Here is an 18,028-nt window from a genome sequence, read left to right as displayed (position 1 = left end):
AAAAGAACTATTTGGGATAAAACAAATTGTTCTCAGCATAAGACAGAATTACGCCTTATTCTAGAAATGGAAAGCTCATCATAATTCTTTCGATTAGAAAGGTGTCTACTCCACATCTATCATAGTACGAAGTGCAGCAGAGGAAAGAACCCGTATATACATCCTAAGTCATTACTCCACTACAGAGGTAGAATATATAGACATTATTAATGAAAACAATCACAGAGATTTATTTAGAGGCCATTTGTTAAGGCACATTTTAAAATAAAACACCTTTGTGTATATAAAAATACAGCTGACTCCATATTTTGATTTATGAAAAATAAATTTATTACATAACACCTTGTTTTTAACAATGTTCAATTTTTTTTTTAATTCAGAATACTTGTGTCATTCATGTAAAATAGTTTGATACAGTACATTGTATGTTATAGGTTTTTTTTTTTCCTCAAAAATCCTAAGGCTCTCCTACTCCTTCTCCTTTGCTGAAGTAAGGGCACCCTAAACAACGTGCGAACGAGTTTTAAAAAGGAAAATTAACTGAACAAAATTTTAATAGCACTACACCAACCAGCTTTAAAATCGGGACAGGATATCTGAATCGGATGCCGCACCTTTCAGAGGAAGTTATCATTCATGCTTTTTTCATCTTAAAGCATGCTCACTAATCAGCAACACCAACAGGAAAAATAAAACACTGTCTATGACAATCATTTCAGTTTGTTTGCTGAACCAAACAGGTTTATATCAATGACAACATATTTAATTACTATCAAATAGCAGCTTTAATACCAGTCAAGTCATAGATTGAAAATAAAAACGAACTTATAAGTTGGAAATTAATCTTTGGGAGTTTTGAAACCTTTCTGGAAAAACTATGTGGCTTCTGTACTTTCAAAAAAAACCCAAGCAATAGTCTTGGTCAAAAAACACTGATTAATGTAGAAAAATGAATCAACCCACTGATAAGACACTAAAATGAAAGGTGTACCAAAATAATCTCACTTTGCGTCTTGGTGATTTTGTTGAGTAACATACGCCGTATGTTTCAAGTACCAGTTAAACTTTGTGTGTGTGTACTATTGGTCAGAGAACGCTGTTACACTGAAAGAACTCACCACATACAACGACAAATGCTCGCCCTAGCACATTTCACAGCTTCAACTGCTACAGACTGTCACTGAAAACAATGCATTGGTCAGTCTGAACCATGTCAAGTAAACTATGGAAGTAGCAAATCCACAACACAAACTGTGCTAGCACTTTCTTTCAAGTCTAACTCCGGAACAGGTACAACTTGGAAGCCACTACCCCGGTCTGTGAAAAGTGGTGGAACTTGGCTACTGGACAGTCTGAGGATGTGAGCGCACAGTACACTCCCGTGGCCCATGCCGGGTTCCCGCAGGGAGCTGCACCGTCAGTCCACAGCGCTAGCAACGGTGCACGGACAACATTCCAGCGCAGCTCAGTACCGGTGTGTCTGGTGTGAGTACTGTGGAGGCTGCTGGGAGGTAGCTGAGTATCCCATGCTGCTCTGTGGCTGTGATGTGCTTGGTCCAGGGTTGGGATAGGCAGCATGTGGATTGGAACGCTGGAAAATGGAGAACGAGGGAGACATGTGAGTCAGACGTCTCTAAGAGTCGGCTCCATCCCGAGCCAGCAAGGCTTATGTGTGTTTAAAATGTCACTGATTTCAAGGCAGTAAGAATTGCAAAGTCTTGTGCCATATACTAGCTCTAGACGGAACATGATGAAAACCCCCAATCTTTTAATATCAGCTTTTCTTCGTGGAGGTCAGAGTATTGCCAGCAAACAATATCAGGCTGAGTCTCATTACAATGCTGTGCAGTTTGTTGTTTCTCTAGAGCAGTAACCTCCCTCTTTAAGCCGTTTTGTACCTACTTGATGAGTAATAATTAATTTGCTCGAGTTGTTTATAAATGAACTTAATGATGGACACACTAAGAAATTCAAAGCTAATTTACATGCTAGTTTCCTCGGTAGAAACCTCTCAACATGCTTGTGACTGAAAAATAGAAAAAAAAAAATGAACAGGGCAAGAAAAGGTACCACGGAATAATTCTCTTTGGCATTTAATATTTTTATGCCCTTTAATGAATCTTATCTTCTGCTACAAGGTATATAAAGTTCGTAATTATAGAAACGTAACAAGAATGGTATTCTCAATTCTGAAAAGAGCACAAAGGGAAAGAACAGTGATAGAGTTTAGAGACCTCTGATTTTGACCTGTTATATTATTATTCCCATTCCTGCACCTCTCTCTCTCGTATTATTAGCTCCCAAGACAAATGTGATAACTGATTAGCCGTAATTTACTACTTTCCTCTTTCAAAGCGTATTTAATAAATCATACAATCCGAAATTCTGCCAACCCTAGCAAAATAGAATTTTAAAAGAGGGGACACGTGAAATCGAAGTCACTACAAAAAGCAACCACAATGAGAACACCAAGAAACAAAGAAGTGCAGCAGCATTTTCTCGGTCTCAGTAGCAAAGGTCCAAGCACTGCTCCGCTTCATTCTAAGGATGCCTTAGTGTGCAAACACACTCTTGGGCCAAGAAGGATGCACTCTTTCCATCCAGATAGGGAGAGAGAGATGTCTGAACAAACATCAACCCTCAGAGATGTCTGCCCTTGACGTCCCTGTTTTGTTCCTGGAAGAGAGCTGCTACCCCGGCAGAGTCTCAAGAATTTCCACGGTTCGGTGGACTGGCCCCCTCCTCAACCAAAGCGAAGAGCGAAGATCTTATTCCTGAACCGTAGTGGCAGCTCTGGGAAGCTCACCAGTTCAGTAAGATCTCCTTTTCTCTTTTGGTAGGTAAGTAACTCTAACTGGTCAAGCTTTCAGTGTCCTCTCCACACTGAAACCCGGCTGAGTTGGCAATATGATCAGAATGAGCAAGGAGGTGGAGTACGATTTTTCAAAGCAGGTCTTTCTGCAAAGGAACTGACAATGTCACTCGACAGGATCCACGAGCAGGCAGCCTTGGCAGTCAGATCTGAGTCTGTGTCCTGGGTCTGCCCCCGGCTCGGCAGGGGAACACGTGAAAGCTATGGAACCTCTCTGAGCATCAGTTTTCTGAGATAATGATGAAATAATGTAGGTTTCATGCTTAGTATAAAAGCTAGCAGAGTAAGTACCCAACAAGCTCTTATCATTACAGTCACCACCAGCATCACCACCACCACTTAAGAAGCGCTTACTAAGGGGGCGCCTGTGAGGCTCAGTGGTGAAGCGTCTGACTCTTGATCTCGGGTCAGGTTCCTGAGTTCAAGCCCTGAGTCAGGCTCTGTGCCGAACGCTCGGAGCCTGCCTGGGACTCTCTCTCTCTTTCCCTCTCTCTCTCTGCCTCTCCCCAGCTCACGTTCTCTCTCTCAAAATAAATAAATAAACTTGGGTGCTACGAATGCTACTAAGACTTCTGATGCAGGAATGATGATGAAGACGGTAAGAGTGGTAACATCCGTTAAGGACTCAAGGCAGGCCAGCCACTGTGCCTCAGCATACGTTCTTTCGTTAAATCGTTGTTACAACTTGACACTTGCCATTGTCCATTTCTGCAAATGAGAAAACTGGGAACATCTGAATGACTTACTCAAGGTTACCCAAAGTCAGTGGCTGGGCTGGGATTTGAAAGCCTGTGTGCTTAATCGTTATCGGTATACGGCTGTCTCAAAACAACAGACAGCACTGACTGAGCTGCTGCTACAAGTTAAGGCGCTAGGATTTATCACGTCTACTCTTACAACAGCTACCAGTTAGACTTGGCTACTCTCATTTTACAGATGAAAAACTAAAGCCGGGAAATGTCACATTGTCTGTCCAAGGTCACAGAGTTGATAAATGGCGTAGTTTAAGTTCGATCATTCTAGGCCTGTCTGGTTCAAAAGCCAGCTCCCTCTACTGTATCAGTCAGTGTTTCTCCATGCCAGTGACACTCGTGTCAGTGTCATTTCCCCAGGTACGTAAAAGTCAGCATTTTTCTTAATTATATTGCATTTCCCAAAGGTCACAAACCCATATACAAGTATGGATATGGCAAGCCAAAACAAAACACACTAGAAATACCTGATAGTCTGAGGTCATGATTAGTCCACCTGAGGTAGTGGTCGGAGGGACAACTCTCACTTTTTTCAACGGGGGTCCCTGTGTGTGACTGCTGTCTTGATTCCCTGGGTGACCAGTTCCATTAGTATGGTTATTGCCCTGCTGCTGCTGCTGGTTCTTCTCAATTGGTTAAACAGAAAAATAAAGTTCAACTCAGAAGGAGAACCAAATACAAGCAAAATTATCTTCACGGTCGCACTGGCCACAACGAGAGGCAGGAAATGTACTTTAATACTTACTTTGTCTCCTTTGTCATCAGGTTCTTCTTCTGTCAAAAATTCTCGTTTGGGGTAAGGGATCTGACAACCGGCAAAAACGCTGATCACAAAAAAAAAAAAAAAGGAGAAATGATTTCCAGTATGCTAATCGATATTTCAGATCCTTCATTTTAATCTTTTAAGGTGGACTTTGCCTCCGTATTTGTAAAACCAGCACCCTTCCTGCAGCTGTGAAGAGATGACTCTTCTAACCCGTGACATTACAGCAGGCCGTGGGAGGGCTTTTCAGAACTGTATAAAAATAATCGATCATCGAATATGACTCAACTTCCTTCTGGCCCAGGCTTACTCTTTATTACTAAACCCGAAATGTAGAGGCCAGCTGCAACGTCACTGCTCTTAGGGAACGAGATCTGCAGTTGGGAACACAGAGTGTGAGTGCAAGCGGTGAGCGGCCTCGGGGAGTCTGAGGGAGTGGCAGCACCCACACGCGACCCGCCACCAAGTAACGGGAGTGCGCCTGCAACTAGAGCCGGCAACGTCTCGCAAAGCGAGACACGGCCAGAGATACCTAAATGACACCTCGGTCATCAGAGCTCATTTCTGGCTTATTGTGGGGATTTCCTCAGGTCCTCCCGTCACAGGAGTGGCAACCTGGAGTTGGCAGCTAAAATAAAGCACGCTCCAAAAAATTGCATCGTGCTGGTGAATTAATAGATGGGTCACTTACTCTGATGTAGGAAGCGGATCTTCTAAGAAGTAGGGATCCTGCATAGCCTGTTCTGAGGTAATTCGCTTAATTGGGTCCATGGTAAGCAACTTCTGAAGCTGAAACCGTAAGTCATAAAAACGTTACTGCGTTACTTCCCGTAGTCATCTCCTCGGACACATGTGCGAAGTGTATGTTTTTTGATGAAAATGCCACCATTTGAAGGTATTTATTCCCCCAAATTAACAACAGGAAAACTTATTTTCTATTTAATGTAGTAATTCACATTTAGTCATTCTAATAATCATGATCTTACTTGGTTCTCCTTTCAGAAGTAACTAAACGTATGCCTTACTCCAAACCAATGATCCACATTATCTGAACTGCTTTGCCCAATTTAGGACAGAACTAAATTCTTGTCTTTTCTATTCTTTTTCTATTAAGGGGAAACATTATTATAACACAAATAATAAACTAGCCATGTGTGGCTATTTAGATTTAAATCCAAATTAACTAAAACCAAATTAAACTAAAAAAACAAAACAAAACAATTTCTCAGTCATATCAGGTACATTGCTAGAGCTCAAGAGACACATGTGGGTAGAAGTTACCCTATGGGATAGCACAGATCATCAGAGAAAGCTCTCCTGGCCAGTGCTATCCTAGTCTAAATAAATACGATGCTTGATATAGAACTTGTAAAGTACAGAGGGGTTATGAATGGGAGACACCAAGGTTACTGCTTGGGTCCTGACTTGACATTTATGAGCCGAGTGACTCTGGACAAGGTGCTTACTCTCTTTGTAATGCCATCTGTCAAAGGGAGATTAACAATCGTGCCTACTACCAAAGGTTTGTTTTCAGGATTAAATGAGTTAATGTATGGAAAGCAAACATAATGGTACCTGGCACAAAGACAGTAAGTGTTAGCTGCTATTATTATTGTTATTGTTACCTTGCTACCTATAGAAATGTCGCACTCACGTGAAAATTCAGTATTTTTTGGTTAAAACATAGTTGACCGAAACACTTTATGAACTAACATACTTTATTTTATTATTTATTTATTTTAGAATGTTTGACTTTAACATGTGATTTAAGAGCTTATCTAAATAGTGGTCTCTCAGCTTCTCCTCTTTGATCTAATGCGGTGGTTTTCAGACGTCAGAGTACATCGGAATCACCGCTCGTGCACTTCCGAAAGCAGACCGCTGGCCCCGCTCCCAGAGCTCTGACTGGGATGTCTGGGCAGGGGTCCGAAGAGCTGCCTTTCCACCAAGTTCCCAAATGACTCTGGTGCGGTGGACCAGGACCACTCTTGAAAACCAAAAGACGTGGGGCGCCTGGGTGGCGCAGTCGGTTGGGCGTCCGACTTCAGCCAGGTCACGATCTCGCGGTCCGTGAGTTCGAGCCCCGCGTCGGGCTCTGGGCTGATGGCTCAGAGCCTGGAGCCTGTTTCCAATTCTGTGTCTCCCTCTCTCTCTGACCCTCCCCCGTTCATGCTCTGTCTCTCTCTGTCCCAAAAATAAACGTTGAAAAAAAAAAAAAATTAAAAAAAAAAAAAAAAGAAAACCAAAAGACATGCTGAGACTTGATGGGAGAGGGCACAGAGGACAGAAGGACATAAAATATTCAGAAATACAGAAGAAATGCCGGGATGGCGAGATTTAAATTTAATTTTGATGAGATTTCAGTGGAAGTGCAGCTTCATTTTTAGAGTTGAAAGGAAAAGCACGGATTTGCCATTTAAAATAGTCAACAGTTTTAATGGAGTTACGTCCGAGTTTTCAGATGGGCCCACACAAGGTAGGTCACCCCAGCAAAAATGAGCAAATAAGCTGCAAGGGAAGTCTCTCTCTGGGATGTCAGTGGTGATGGTTATGAGAGCCACTTCAGACCATATCAAAGAGCAGCAAACTGGGGGGAAGGAAGGGCAAACTGTGACTTTCAGTCTACCACTATTACCATTATTTTGCTAAAATAAATAATCTGTATGTTGAAGGATCTAACTTACCTTCCTATTTGGGTCCTATTTCAAGTACGTTATAAGAAACCATTATTTGGATAATAATATATTGTGTGCTAATAAGATAGGTTAAGTACTGCTTTTTAAGTTGCTAATAAGATATGAAATATAGGATATAGGACATGATATAAAAATAAGTAGAAGGTGTAGGAGCAGAAGCAGTAGACAGAGAAGAAAAAGCAGAAATAGAAGACATGTTTGCAAGTGGCCTGGTACTGTAATAAAGGAAAATATAATCTTTTCAAGGCAAAAAAAAAAAAAAAAAAAATCCCACTTAATGAACTCATTTAAAAATACCGAGAATAAAGGATTAGAAGAATTTTAAGCCAAATATAATACAGCCTGCTCCCCCAAATTTCCAAGTATGTTATATAACTTTCTTAAAAACATAAAGCTGAAAATCATTTTTAATTGTAATGATGTAAAAGTGGAAATTAAATTGTAAACAAGTTTAAATCGGCAATAGTTGAATATAATCTCATAAATTATGATAGCGCATGGATTCTTTCAGTTTCTAGGTCAAATTACTTTTCCATTATACAGTAATAAATCACGCAACTCTCATATTCTTCCAGAAAATGCAAATAGTGCACACCATCACTGAAGGACTTCTAATACCCAAGTCTGTAAGAGTATCTTGGGAGTTCAAAATTTTATAAACAATCTTTCAAAGATCTGAAATACAAAATAACCTGTAAAAATTATTTCCGAGCAGTGGGATGGTTTTTCTTTTAGATTCTTCGAAATATTTGGAACTTTTAAATAACTGATGAAAACCAATAAATGTAACTCTAAAAATGTTCTCGACAGCCTTGGTACAAAGACAACCTTTAGAAAATCTAATATAACTGAACATTAGTCTGTTAAACCATGTTATGGGTTTGCAAAAACAAATATTTTCATGCCTTTACTAAGATGCACCAACCAGATGTCTGCATTTACCATTAAAGTACTCTAAAAATAAATAAATAAATAAATAAATAAATAAATAAATAAATAAAAATAAAGTACTCTAAGAGTGCTAAGTAACCATATAAAGTGACCCCAAAAAACCTCTGGTTGGGCTAATCAAGGGGAAAAAAAAATATTATTGTTCTCTAAAGCTTACCAAGTGGAATGCTTTACTATCTGGTTTAACTTTATGTTTTTCCATGTACTTGATAAGGCTGCAGTTGGTATACCTGAAAGAGAAATACTATGAAATACCTATTAGATTTTGAGGTTAATTTTATATCGGCTGAGGCTTTTCCAAACATTTTAATAACAACCGGTACAGAATATGTATAAAAAATGGTGTTATCGGCATAGCATTAGATCAATTTCATATTTCATTCATGCACACTAGTCACTTACGAATGGATACCACTGATTAAACACAAAATAATTTCATAAATAATATATACTGCATAGCATTTTTTATATGACTCTTATCTCAATAACTACAGGTCAAATGTTTAATTCAGTCTTTTAGTATAAAGAAAATTTTTTTTACATTTGTCACAGGCCTATAAACTGTCCTCTCTCCTAATTCTCTGATCTTGCATTGCAGGTAAATGAAATATTCCTTCTTCTCTGCTAAAGCCTACGTAAAATGACTACACAACCCAGGTGGGGAGGCAAGTCAGTGCTAGCAAGGCTGGGTATTTCAGTCTCTTACTGCTTCAGCTATGATACTTTCACTGATGCCGCTTCCAGAAAGTAATAGTTACAGAAAGGGTTTTTTCCTACCCAAATTAGCTACTAAAATTAGCTGTTTATCTTCTTTATATCACGTAAACATCTTGAGCAATAAAGAATGCCATAATGTAAAATATTTATTAAGTAAATAAGTAAAACTGTTTGTTAGCATAACCTTGTGTTCTGTATTCTGTCGAGTACTCAATCTTATACCTAAGTATTGTGGGAAAGCAGAAATCAAAAAAGGGTCTACTTTCTTTCCAACTTACGTATTTCTTCTGAAATCTTTCATTAATGTTGAATGTTCGGGCATCTTTTTTATATCTTCCCAATCTTTATCTGTGGAATACATTGATAACATTTTATGTTGTCTAGGTTCCTGTTCTCAAGAATTTTAACAAGAGTTACCTCAATTTTTATTACACGCCATACACTTTGACCTTCCATGAAAGCACAGATCTCAAATAATTGACTAGCTATAGAAACATCTTATCTTGACCTGTAAATACAATTCTCATCCCTTGCATAGCATTAGATCTCTATCTTTTTGAGTTTATCTTTTCAGTGCCTATTTTCCATAGAATTTACTATCAGTTACCTCAATTTCTTTTTTACCTCAATTTCTATAAGTAGAGGGGAATAAGCTATTAATAAATATTTCTATTATTAAATCATTCTATTTCTGTTTGTAAAACTACTTTTTCCCCTTTTCCACTCAATACCTTGGTTAAATCAGCAACCAATGTCTTCAGTGACAAATGTAGTATCTTTTCCCTCCATAGCTATAAGATGCACTTTAAAAAAAAAATATGACCCTCCTTACTTTCACTTTATTAAATACACTGCTTTACGTCAGCAATCAATGTAAGCGACAACAATTGTCCGAAATAGAACAGGGTAGGATATAACTAGTATGCAAAAAAGTCAGCTGGTGGCTTGGCTAGTTTCAATAACAGTAACAAAAACAACCCCAGCTACTAGGTACATTAGGTGGAAAATGTTTCAGTTAGTTCTGCTGGCCTTAGAGTTGCTCGAACAACGCATGCTAGACGGCTTGTTTTTTCCATCACTACCAATGGACTTTTACTGAGAGACTACCAGGTGCCGTAGTACAACAGGTAGTACAACAGGTAGTTTAATAGCTACCGTCAGTTTTTAAATGGCCTTCAGAGGTTTCCTTCCACTCACACAAACAGCTACTACCTATCCTCCATAAATATCACATATTGTAAAGTCAACTAAATACACACTTTAAACTCCTGCATGGAATTTTCTCCTTATTTCCTTGCTCTGATTTCTCTATTTTGTCAATTTCTCAAGCTAGAAATCTTGATAATCTTTTACTTTTCCCTCAATTACATACTTCCTATAAACAATTCCATTTTTGTCCTTTACTTCCCATCCTTTTTTTTTTTTAATCACTTACACCTGGAGTACCGTGATACAGGCAAAGAGCTGGCTTGCAAGGCTTCGCTTCCCTCTCTTTAACTGACTTTTACCCACCACCACACGCTAATCTTTCTAAAATGGAACATAAACCACACCACTCGTTTTCAAGTATTTATCGTGGATTCTCTTGCACATTAAATCTAAACCCTGCTGCCTACTTTTCAAATTTCTTATAAGCCGAGCCTACCGTAACTATTGAACTACACATTAAGAATCATCTCCTACAGAAGCCACCCCCACTTTCACCTCCTTGTAAGCCATATTCCTTTGCCTCGGGCCTTAGAGATGGTGGACACATCCACAAGTGGGAAGAAAAGACCATTCTCCTCCACCTACTCCATCCATAGCTATTATTTAAACATTCTACTTAGAGTACCACAGTATAATCTCCAAGAAGGCAAGAGTCATGCCTGTTATATCAACAAGACTGTATGCATAACTCAGTGCCTCCACATGGCAGGTACTCAAATATTTAGTGAATAAATACAATTCCCATCACAAAAAAGCAGTCTTCACAGACCTGTTGACCAATTCTGCAGAAAGGCAGTATTTGTGTTAACACTCCAACAAGGGAATGAGAAATTGTAACTCCCAGGTATTTCTGCATTAGTATTGAGTTACCCTGACCTGAGAAAACTTCCTAATGAGAAACCATTTCTAATAAGTACCTCACTAGCCAATGTTATGTATGTGTTTTAAGCAAATATCCATTATTCTAGACTTCTGGGCAGTTTTTGGTGACTGATGAACTACCATTCTGTGGTATAACAAGGGATGGAGACACAGCTGGTGAGGTCTAACGCCTGTGATGAGACACCTTAACGACTTTCTCCCTGCCGCTAATCAGTGCACGCAAGGTTGCTGTTCTAATAGAACACTTAAAAGAATGTTCTTACCAGCCAGGGTGATAGAGCAAAAATATTCTATGTTTCATATTATTCAACATAATGTGATTCTGTACAGTGCCCTAAATGTAAATTATGTTCAAAATTTACACTCAAATCCCAAGTAATGGCATTATTATACGTACTGCCGGACCAAAATACATACTACTGAATTTTATTTATAGTTTCCCCTGGTAAGAACTAAAGGCACCTTTTAATACAGATATCGCAAACATGTTATCATTTCAAATATTAAACAACAAAACAAAACAAAATAAAATGAAACAAAAATATACTCCTCGAATTCAGAAAACCCACAAGTATCTTTACGCTAATATGTGAACTCTAAATTTTGCTATTTCTAAGGATCTTTGATTAATGCAAGTCACAAATATAAAGAACTGAATAAGAGTGGCTTTTATCAGCTTAAGATACACACCTTTCCAATGAAGATATCTAAGTTTAAACAACAGTGATTTAAAAACAAAAACAAAAACATAATGTGTACCTGCAGGAAATCCCATTACATTGAATATTCTGTCCAGCTGGTCATGGTGATAAGGATTACTAGTTTTGATGTCCTCTTGTCGACAGTGAAATATTGGTTCTGACGTTAGTAGTTCTGCAAATATACACCCTATAGCCCAAATATCTTTAAAACAAAAAGAAAAAAAAAAAAGAAAAGAAAAAAAAAAAGGAAAGGAAAAAAGAAAAAGAAAGGAGGAAAATAAAGTGGTTCTTTCCAAAAGAAAATGCATTTTTATCGTGGTGGGGAGTGGTTGTTTCTTGTTTTCCTAATAAGTCATATTAATTCCTAAAGCAATTATAATTTAAAATATCATGGAATACTGTTTGTAAATATATTCCCACCCAATCCACCCCAATTTTTCATTCCCTATTATACCTCCATTCCACCCAGTGGCTTCATTCCAAATTCAAATCAAATTTATTACCTACATTTTTGGCAATTTTTAAATGCTTCAAACAGTACCTTATCTATGAAATACATACAAAGCTACATATGGAGCACAGGAACCACAAACAAACAAAATTAAACAAAAAATAAAACAAAAACAAGAAAACCCAAATAGCCTTTGAAATTGGGCATACTTGCCAAAAAAAAGTCAGCACAATTTTTCGAGGTAAAAATATTTTTTCTTCACCTAGTTTATGTACGTGCTAATTTGTAAAGTCTAATGATTATTCTCTCATGCAAGCAAGGTCATATTCCAATAAGAAAAAGACAGTGCCTGACCTCAAATACTCTAATGAAATCACATTTCTACTTGAACAGCTTTTTTTGTTCAAAGTATTTCTTTATGCTACAGTAGCATCAGATTTTCCAATTTAATAAAGACAAGAAAACAGGGAGCAAAATTCTACTTCAAGAGGCACAAAGGGTATAAATTCACTGGAATTACTTATAAAAGCCAGGCAAATGTATGCCTCCTTAACCCAACAAATTCCTTTCATTCACTTTAAGATATAGGCTTTCATTCAGACTGAACTTTTACTCAACAGAACTGTTATTAGCAGGAAAGAGCTACATGCCAGTTTAGAATTTAAAACTGAAACTATTTAGTTTCCACTCTTGAGAAAGCCCTAAGCCAACAAGGTTGACTTCTCCATACTAGTAAGTACAACAGTGTGTATACAGCAGACACTCAATCAGTGGTTTTTGACTGATCTTATAACCATGGTAAATAGAAATAATGATAGAGGGAAAAAGAAAAATCACTGTTTTATTAAAGGCAATTAATCAGGTATGTTAATAACTGTCACATAAATAGAAAATGAGAAAAAATGTTAATTTACAAATTAACTGAGAATTCCTAAACTCTAAAACTGGAATATAGATCTTGAATGTAAAACTATCACATGTACATTTCAGAGTAACAAGTTAATCGCCTATTTATTAGAGATTACACAACACACTGATGACAAGCGATTTTTAAAAATGACGCTGTGTTTGTGTATCAGTTTTCTCCCATATCAGAGAACCAAGTCAGCCAATACCACCGTATGGAAAAATACCAAGAAACACAAGCCAAACTATATTATTTTTAGTGTCAGAAAGTACACGGAAAAAACGATTTTGTGATTATTCTCTTTACATGTGTGCCAAATAGCTTGACCTATGATAATCTTAATCAAAGGGAAGGGAGACAAACTAAGTAGCATCACAAAAAGGGGCTGATGGGTCAGTCTGCATGTGTAAAACTCTACTCACAGCACCCAAAAGACCGGACAACTCATTCTGGTTAGCTATGAAAAATTCTAAAGAAGAAAACAAACTAGGTAAAGGAAGATGAAGGCAAGTAAGTCGTGTAGCTATCCTTAAAGCTACATTGCTTCCAAAATAAAAAGTCAGAAAGTAGGACGAAATAGTTCATTAAGCCCTGCCTAACCTTACCCTAATACCTCTTTGTATCTTTTCTATTATCTCTTACCTTTTAGCAACCTCATCATCCTTCCTTTCTTCAAAATCCTGATCCAGACATTAATCAGAAAGTTAAGTTAGCTACAAGCAGGCTATTATTTCAGATAGATTTCTAAATCTGTGTAAATAAGTCTCTCCTTCCTATCTTGCCTGATTTTTTTTTTTTTTTTTTGGATTGTGCCAAGTTCGTGAAAAAGTCCCTCCCTGTTCACCTCCCTGCCTACGTCCTTCTAGATGACTTTCCAAGGTAAAAAAAAACCTACGTATCTCATCTCCTTCTCAAAATTTGTAATACTTGTGTATAGCTACTGAACTAACCAGCCAAAGTAGATAGGAATTAGCATGCCATGTAGACCCAAGGGAAGGGGGGCTTGTTAAATAATGTATTAATCAATAGATGTATTAATAGCAAGTGTCTACCTTAATTAAAGAGTAAATTCTCATTTCTCTTTATCTTATAATGCATTTCCCACTTAACAGAATGCCACATAATCAGTGGGCATTCAGTTATTTGAGAACAAACGTCTGAGTGTACCATACTTTAGTAAAATTTTAAGACTGCTTTAGTGATGATTAAAAACTGAAACTCCTCTTTCAGCCTGGTCTACAAAGTCAACCAAACAAAACCCCAAAATACTTAAAACTGAATTAAACTTGGTCACTGGGAGTACAATGTTTACTGACCCATTATTTACTCGCTCTGGTTTAATGATTCAGCTTGCAGGTCTATAGAAGTGGATAAAATCTGTTGGCGACAGCGGGTGGGGACAGCATTTCCCTCTATGCTCTTTTGCTGCTTCTTAATATCCTTCAGTGTAACATAATCCACTAACTACACTAGCAGATTTCACCCTTCTAAAGGATGCCCCTGAAACGAACTACTGAACAAGTAATCTGTGCATCAACTACAAAGGTTCTTCTATCAGCTGCTCAAACCACAATGATCTGACAGGGAAGTAAAAACACCAGGCAATTTCTTTGATAAGTAGCTTTCACTGTGTGTGGTGTGTGGAATTTGTTGAATACTTTAATGGACCCTTAGGCTACTTACACAGGTAATAGGAGGAATGCGAATGTGGTGGAGAGACTGGAATCAAGGAAGAAGTTTCCTTTTTTATTCCCTTATTCTATTTTTAAAAATTTGTGTTAAAAATGGTTTATGGGGGCGCCTGGGTGGCGCAGTCGGTTAAGCGTCCGACTTCAGCCAGGTCACGATCTTGTGGTGCGTGAGTTCGAGCCCCGCATCGGGCTCTGGGCTGATGGCTCAGAGCCTGGAGCCTGTTTCCGATTCTGTGTCTCCCTCTCTCTCTGCCCCTCCCCCGTTCATGCTCTGTCTCTCTCTGTCCCAAAAATAAATAAACGTTGAAAAAAAAAAAATTAAAAAAAAAATGGTTTATGTATGATTTCTCGCTTTCAAAAAAGTAATTTGAAAGATATCTATATTGTAACACTTTTGAGTCAATGCATAAAAGAAAAGGGCTTTCCAAGATTGATCTTGGCCAAGTCAGGTATTCATGGGGTGGGGACCACCACCACAAAGGGTCTGGCACTGACCTTGGTTTCAATCATCTACGCTCCAGTCAGTCCCCTCTGCAACTTCCCTCCCTCAGAAGCAATTGTTTTATCCAATGTCACAGAACTTTTGGATTTAAACGGGAATCTAGGAGATGATCTAGGCTAAATTCTCACTTTCAAAAAATGAGGCTAAAGAACTAAATCTTTGCTAAGGGCGAGCATGAGCACGTATACACCGCCCTCCCGCCCCACCGAGTGACGGAGCTAAGGCTACAAGTCAGATTAAGTTGCGTACGTTTTGGCTTCTCTTGTTTCTCTAACAGTTATCCAATGAATTTTGATGATGAGAGGGAGTAAAAGGGGAAAAATATGAAGAAAGGCCTTCTCCTTTCCAAATTATAAAGCCATTTGGACAACTGGCTGGTAGTTTAGCTTTGTGACAAGCAGCCCTGCATCAAAACTGCCAGACTAGAGATTGTCCTCGTGAACAGTAACAGGTTATACAAACTGCAATGTTCACAATAAAATGTTTCTGGAGAAAAAGATAATAAACAGTTTAAGTCAGAGACACAAGCTTCTGTGATGGTGTATTTTTTACTTAATTTCAATCAATTCAAAGTCTCAAGTTTTCAGTTGATAACAGCTAAGATTAGGCAATAACTTCTTTGTATAGTCTGTTAATATGTCTTATCAAAAATAACCCTGCTCTTACATATTCATTTCTAGATGGAAAAAATAGCTATGTATCATATTAGTTTATATGCTAAGCACTTAGAACACACGTATAAAAAAGATAACCAAACATGTGCCTAGGTAATAATATGTACCCCCAAAACAGGACTAGCTTCAATAACTTTTACTTTTCCTTCTTTCTAACTGACTTTTCAAAAAGTATTCTATTTTGGAGTAATTTCAGATTTGTGTAACAGTCACAAAGATAGCACAGAGAAGTCCCATATCTCCCTGACTTAACTTTATCTACCTTTATTTTTCTATAAAATGAAATTGATGTCAAAGCAGGTACAAAGATTAGTGAACATAAAGATTTTCTGAGGGCACCTGGGTGGCTCAGTCAGTTAAGTGTCCTTTCGAGTCTTGATTTTGCCTCAGGTGATGATCTCACGGTTCGTGAGTCTGAGCCCTGCGCTGGGCTCCGCGCTGAGAGCATCTAGCCTGCTTGGGATTGTCTTTCTGCCCCTCCATAGCTCATGGGCTCTGTCTCGCTCTCTCTCAAAATAAATAACCTTTTAAATTAAAAAAAAAAAAGATTTTCTGAAGAAAGACATGTTGGGCTCAGATTAAGACAGGGGAATAATCACAAGTATTTCTTCTTTTCCCTCATGTATATACACTGAAATGGCAGCAATGTCCTTTCTGAACAGGAGGAAATCACTGGGGACAGGATTCGCTCATTTATTCAACAGAGAGTACCGAGTTCTCACTGTGTACCCTGTAGGCACTGGCCTACCAGGGTGACCAGCTGGGCAATGTCTATCTACTTTAGTGGATTTTAGATACTGTTCAATGTTACCACAGCAGTAAGCTAGAAGTGGGATGGGGACGGCAGGGTGACTGTATGATCACAGCTCTCCCTGAAGAGGTAGCGTTTTGACTAAGATCTAAATGAAAAAAAAAAAAAAAAAAAAAAGAGACTGGCTATATGAAGACCTGATTTGGCAGAGATATATAAGAACACTTCTGGAAGCTGGAAGGCAGATGGAACAGCTCAGAGAAGACCGTAGGCCACAGTATTATTGCCGAGTGGGAAGCAGGCCTGTCCTGTACAACTTCGTGAAGAGTCTGTCCTTGCAGCACCAGTTACAAAGTCTGTATTCTATAAACAGTTCATTCTCCTTCCCCTAGTCCCCTCTGCTGCCCTGGGGCTATACAAAACTTGGGCCCACAGTGGAAAGACTCTTCCCTTAAAGAATCTGAATGGACTCAGGGCAAAGACTCGTGCATGCTGACACTTGGGGATCCCCCTGTTAAAGTTCTCTGCTAGATTACCCTAACGTCTGCCAATCAACGAGCCCTATGATCTGTGTACACAAAGTTTGCAAGCACCTTTCTGTTAACGTGACTCTTACATATGAAGAGACAGGCAAGGATCAAGAACACGACGTGTGGAAGGGAGACACCAAGACAAATTAATAAAAAGGGAGCCTATAAAGAAAACACAGGTAATTATTCCAGGAATACAGCATTGCCCTCACAGATATTCAAGAAGCTTCTTTCCACAATACAAAAAATTAACAGAGAATAAGAAGGGATTCTAGGAAAAAAAAGACAAAAGCAGAAAAACAGAAGAAAAGTGGTATAAAGGATTACCCCCAGGAGTCCAATATCTGCCCATACTCAGTTTAGGAAAGAGAAACACAGAAGGCAGACAGAAGGAGGGGTGCCTGGGTGGCTCAGTCGGTTGAGCATCTGATTTCAGCCCAGGTCATGATCTCACGGCTTGTGAGTTCGAGCTCCGTGTCAGGCCCTGTGCTGACAGCTCGGAGCCTGGAGCCTGCTTCCGATTCTGTGTCTCCCTCTCTCTCTCTCTGCCCCTCCCCTGCTCATGTTCTGTCACTCCTGTCTCAAAAATAAATAAACATTAAAAAAAAGTTAAAAAAAAAAAAAGAAAGTAGACAGGATGAAATCAAAAGACTAGTGTAAGAGTTTTCTACAGACTTTCTACTATGAACTTCAGGATGAACGTGCTCACCAAGGAGCCAGCACATTACTGTGAAATACAACGATAAGAATTCTTATCTGTTTTCAGAAAGAAAAACCACCAAAGTAATCCACCAATGAATAAGACTGGCATGAGACTTCATTAGCGACACTAATGATACAAGACAATGGGGGAGCATCATCAAATTTTGAAGGAAAATTATTTTGTACTTAGAATTTTAAAGCTGGCCAAACTGCATGATACAGTATGACACAGGCATTTTTCAGAAATACAAGAACTAGAAAATTTACCTCCCTTCCA

At 38.6% G+C, this 18,028-nt stretch overlaps 1 protein-coding gene across 6 annotated transcripts in view; it reads right to left on the bottom strand.

Annotated features, from left to right (window-relative positions):
* Window positions 1-306: 306 nt before the first annotated feature.
* Window positions 307-18,028, bottom strand: part of CDK8 (cyclin dependent kinase 8) — a 113,369-nt gene continuing 95,647 nt past the window's right edge. For 2 of the 6 annotated variants that reach the window (XM_047078012.1, XM_047078052.1), the window contains 7 exons: window positions 11,602-11,745; window positions 9,030-9,099; window positions 8,192-8,264; window positions 5,079-5,176; window positions 4,370-4,448; window positions 4,092-4,250; window positions 307-1,591 (listed from right to left, as the gene is read on the bottom strand). In XM_047078012.1, coding sequence (XP_046933968.1) covers window positions 1,466-1,591; window positions 4,092-4,250; window positions 4,370-4,448; window positions 5,079-5,176; window positions 8,192-8,264; window positions 9,030-9,099; window positions 11,602-11,745 — 749 coding nt within the window. In that variant the 3' untranslated portion in view covers window positions 307-1,465. The remainder of the gene's footprint in view (window positions 1,592-4,091; window positions 4,251-4,369; window positions 4,449-5,078; window positions 5,177-8,191; window positions 8,265-9,029; window positions 9,100-11,601; window positions 11,746-18,028) is intronic. The other 4 variants (XM_047078019.1, XM_047078027.1, XM_047078035.1 and 1 more) reach the window with 4 other exon arrangements.

The sequence above is a fragment of the Lynx rufus genome, unplaced genomic scaffold (genome assembly GCF_022079265.1).
Source record: "Lynx rufus isolate CCGP_SWC_20201006 ecotype Redwood Valley unplaced genomic scaffold, mLynRuf1.p SCAF_1, whole genome shotgun sequence".
In the NCBI taxonomy this organism is placed as follows: domain Eukaryota; kingdom Metazoa; phylum Chordata; class Mammalia; order Carnivora; family Felidae; genus Lynx; species Lynx rufus.
Note: the sequence above shows the minus strand (reverse complement) of the source record. Positions and strands in the feature narration are given on the sequence as shown.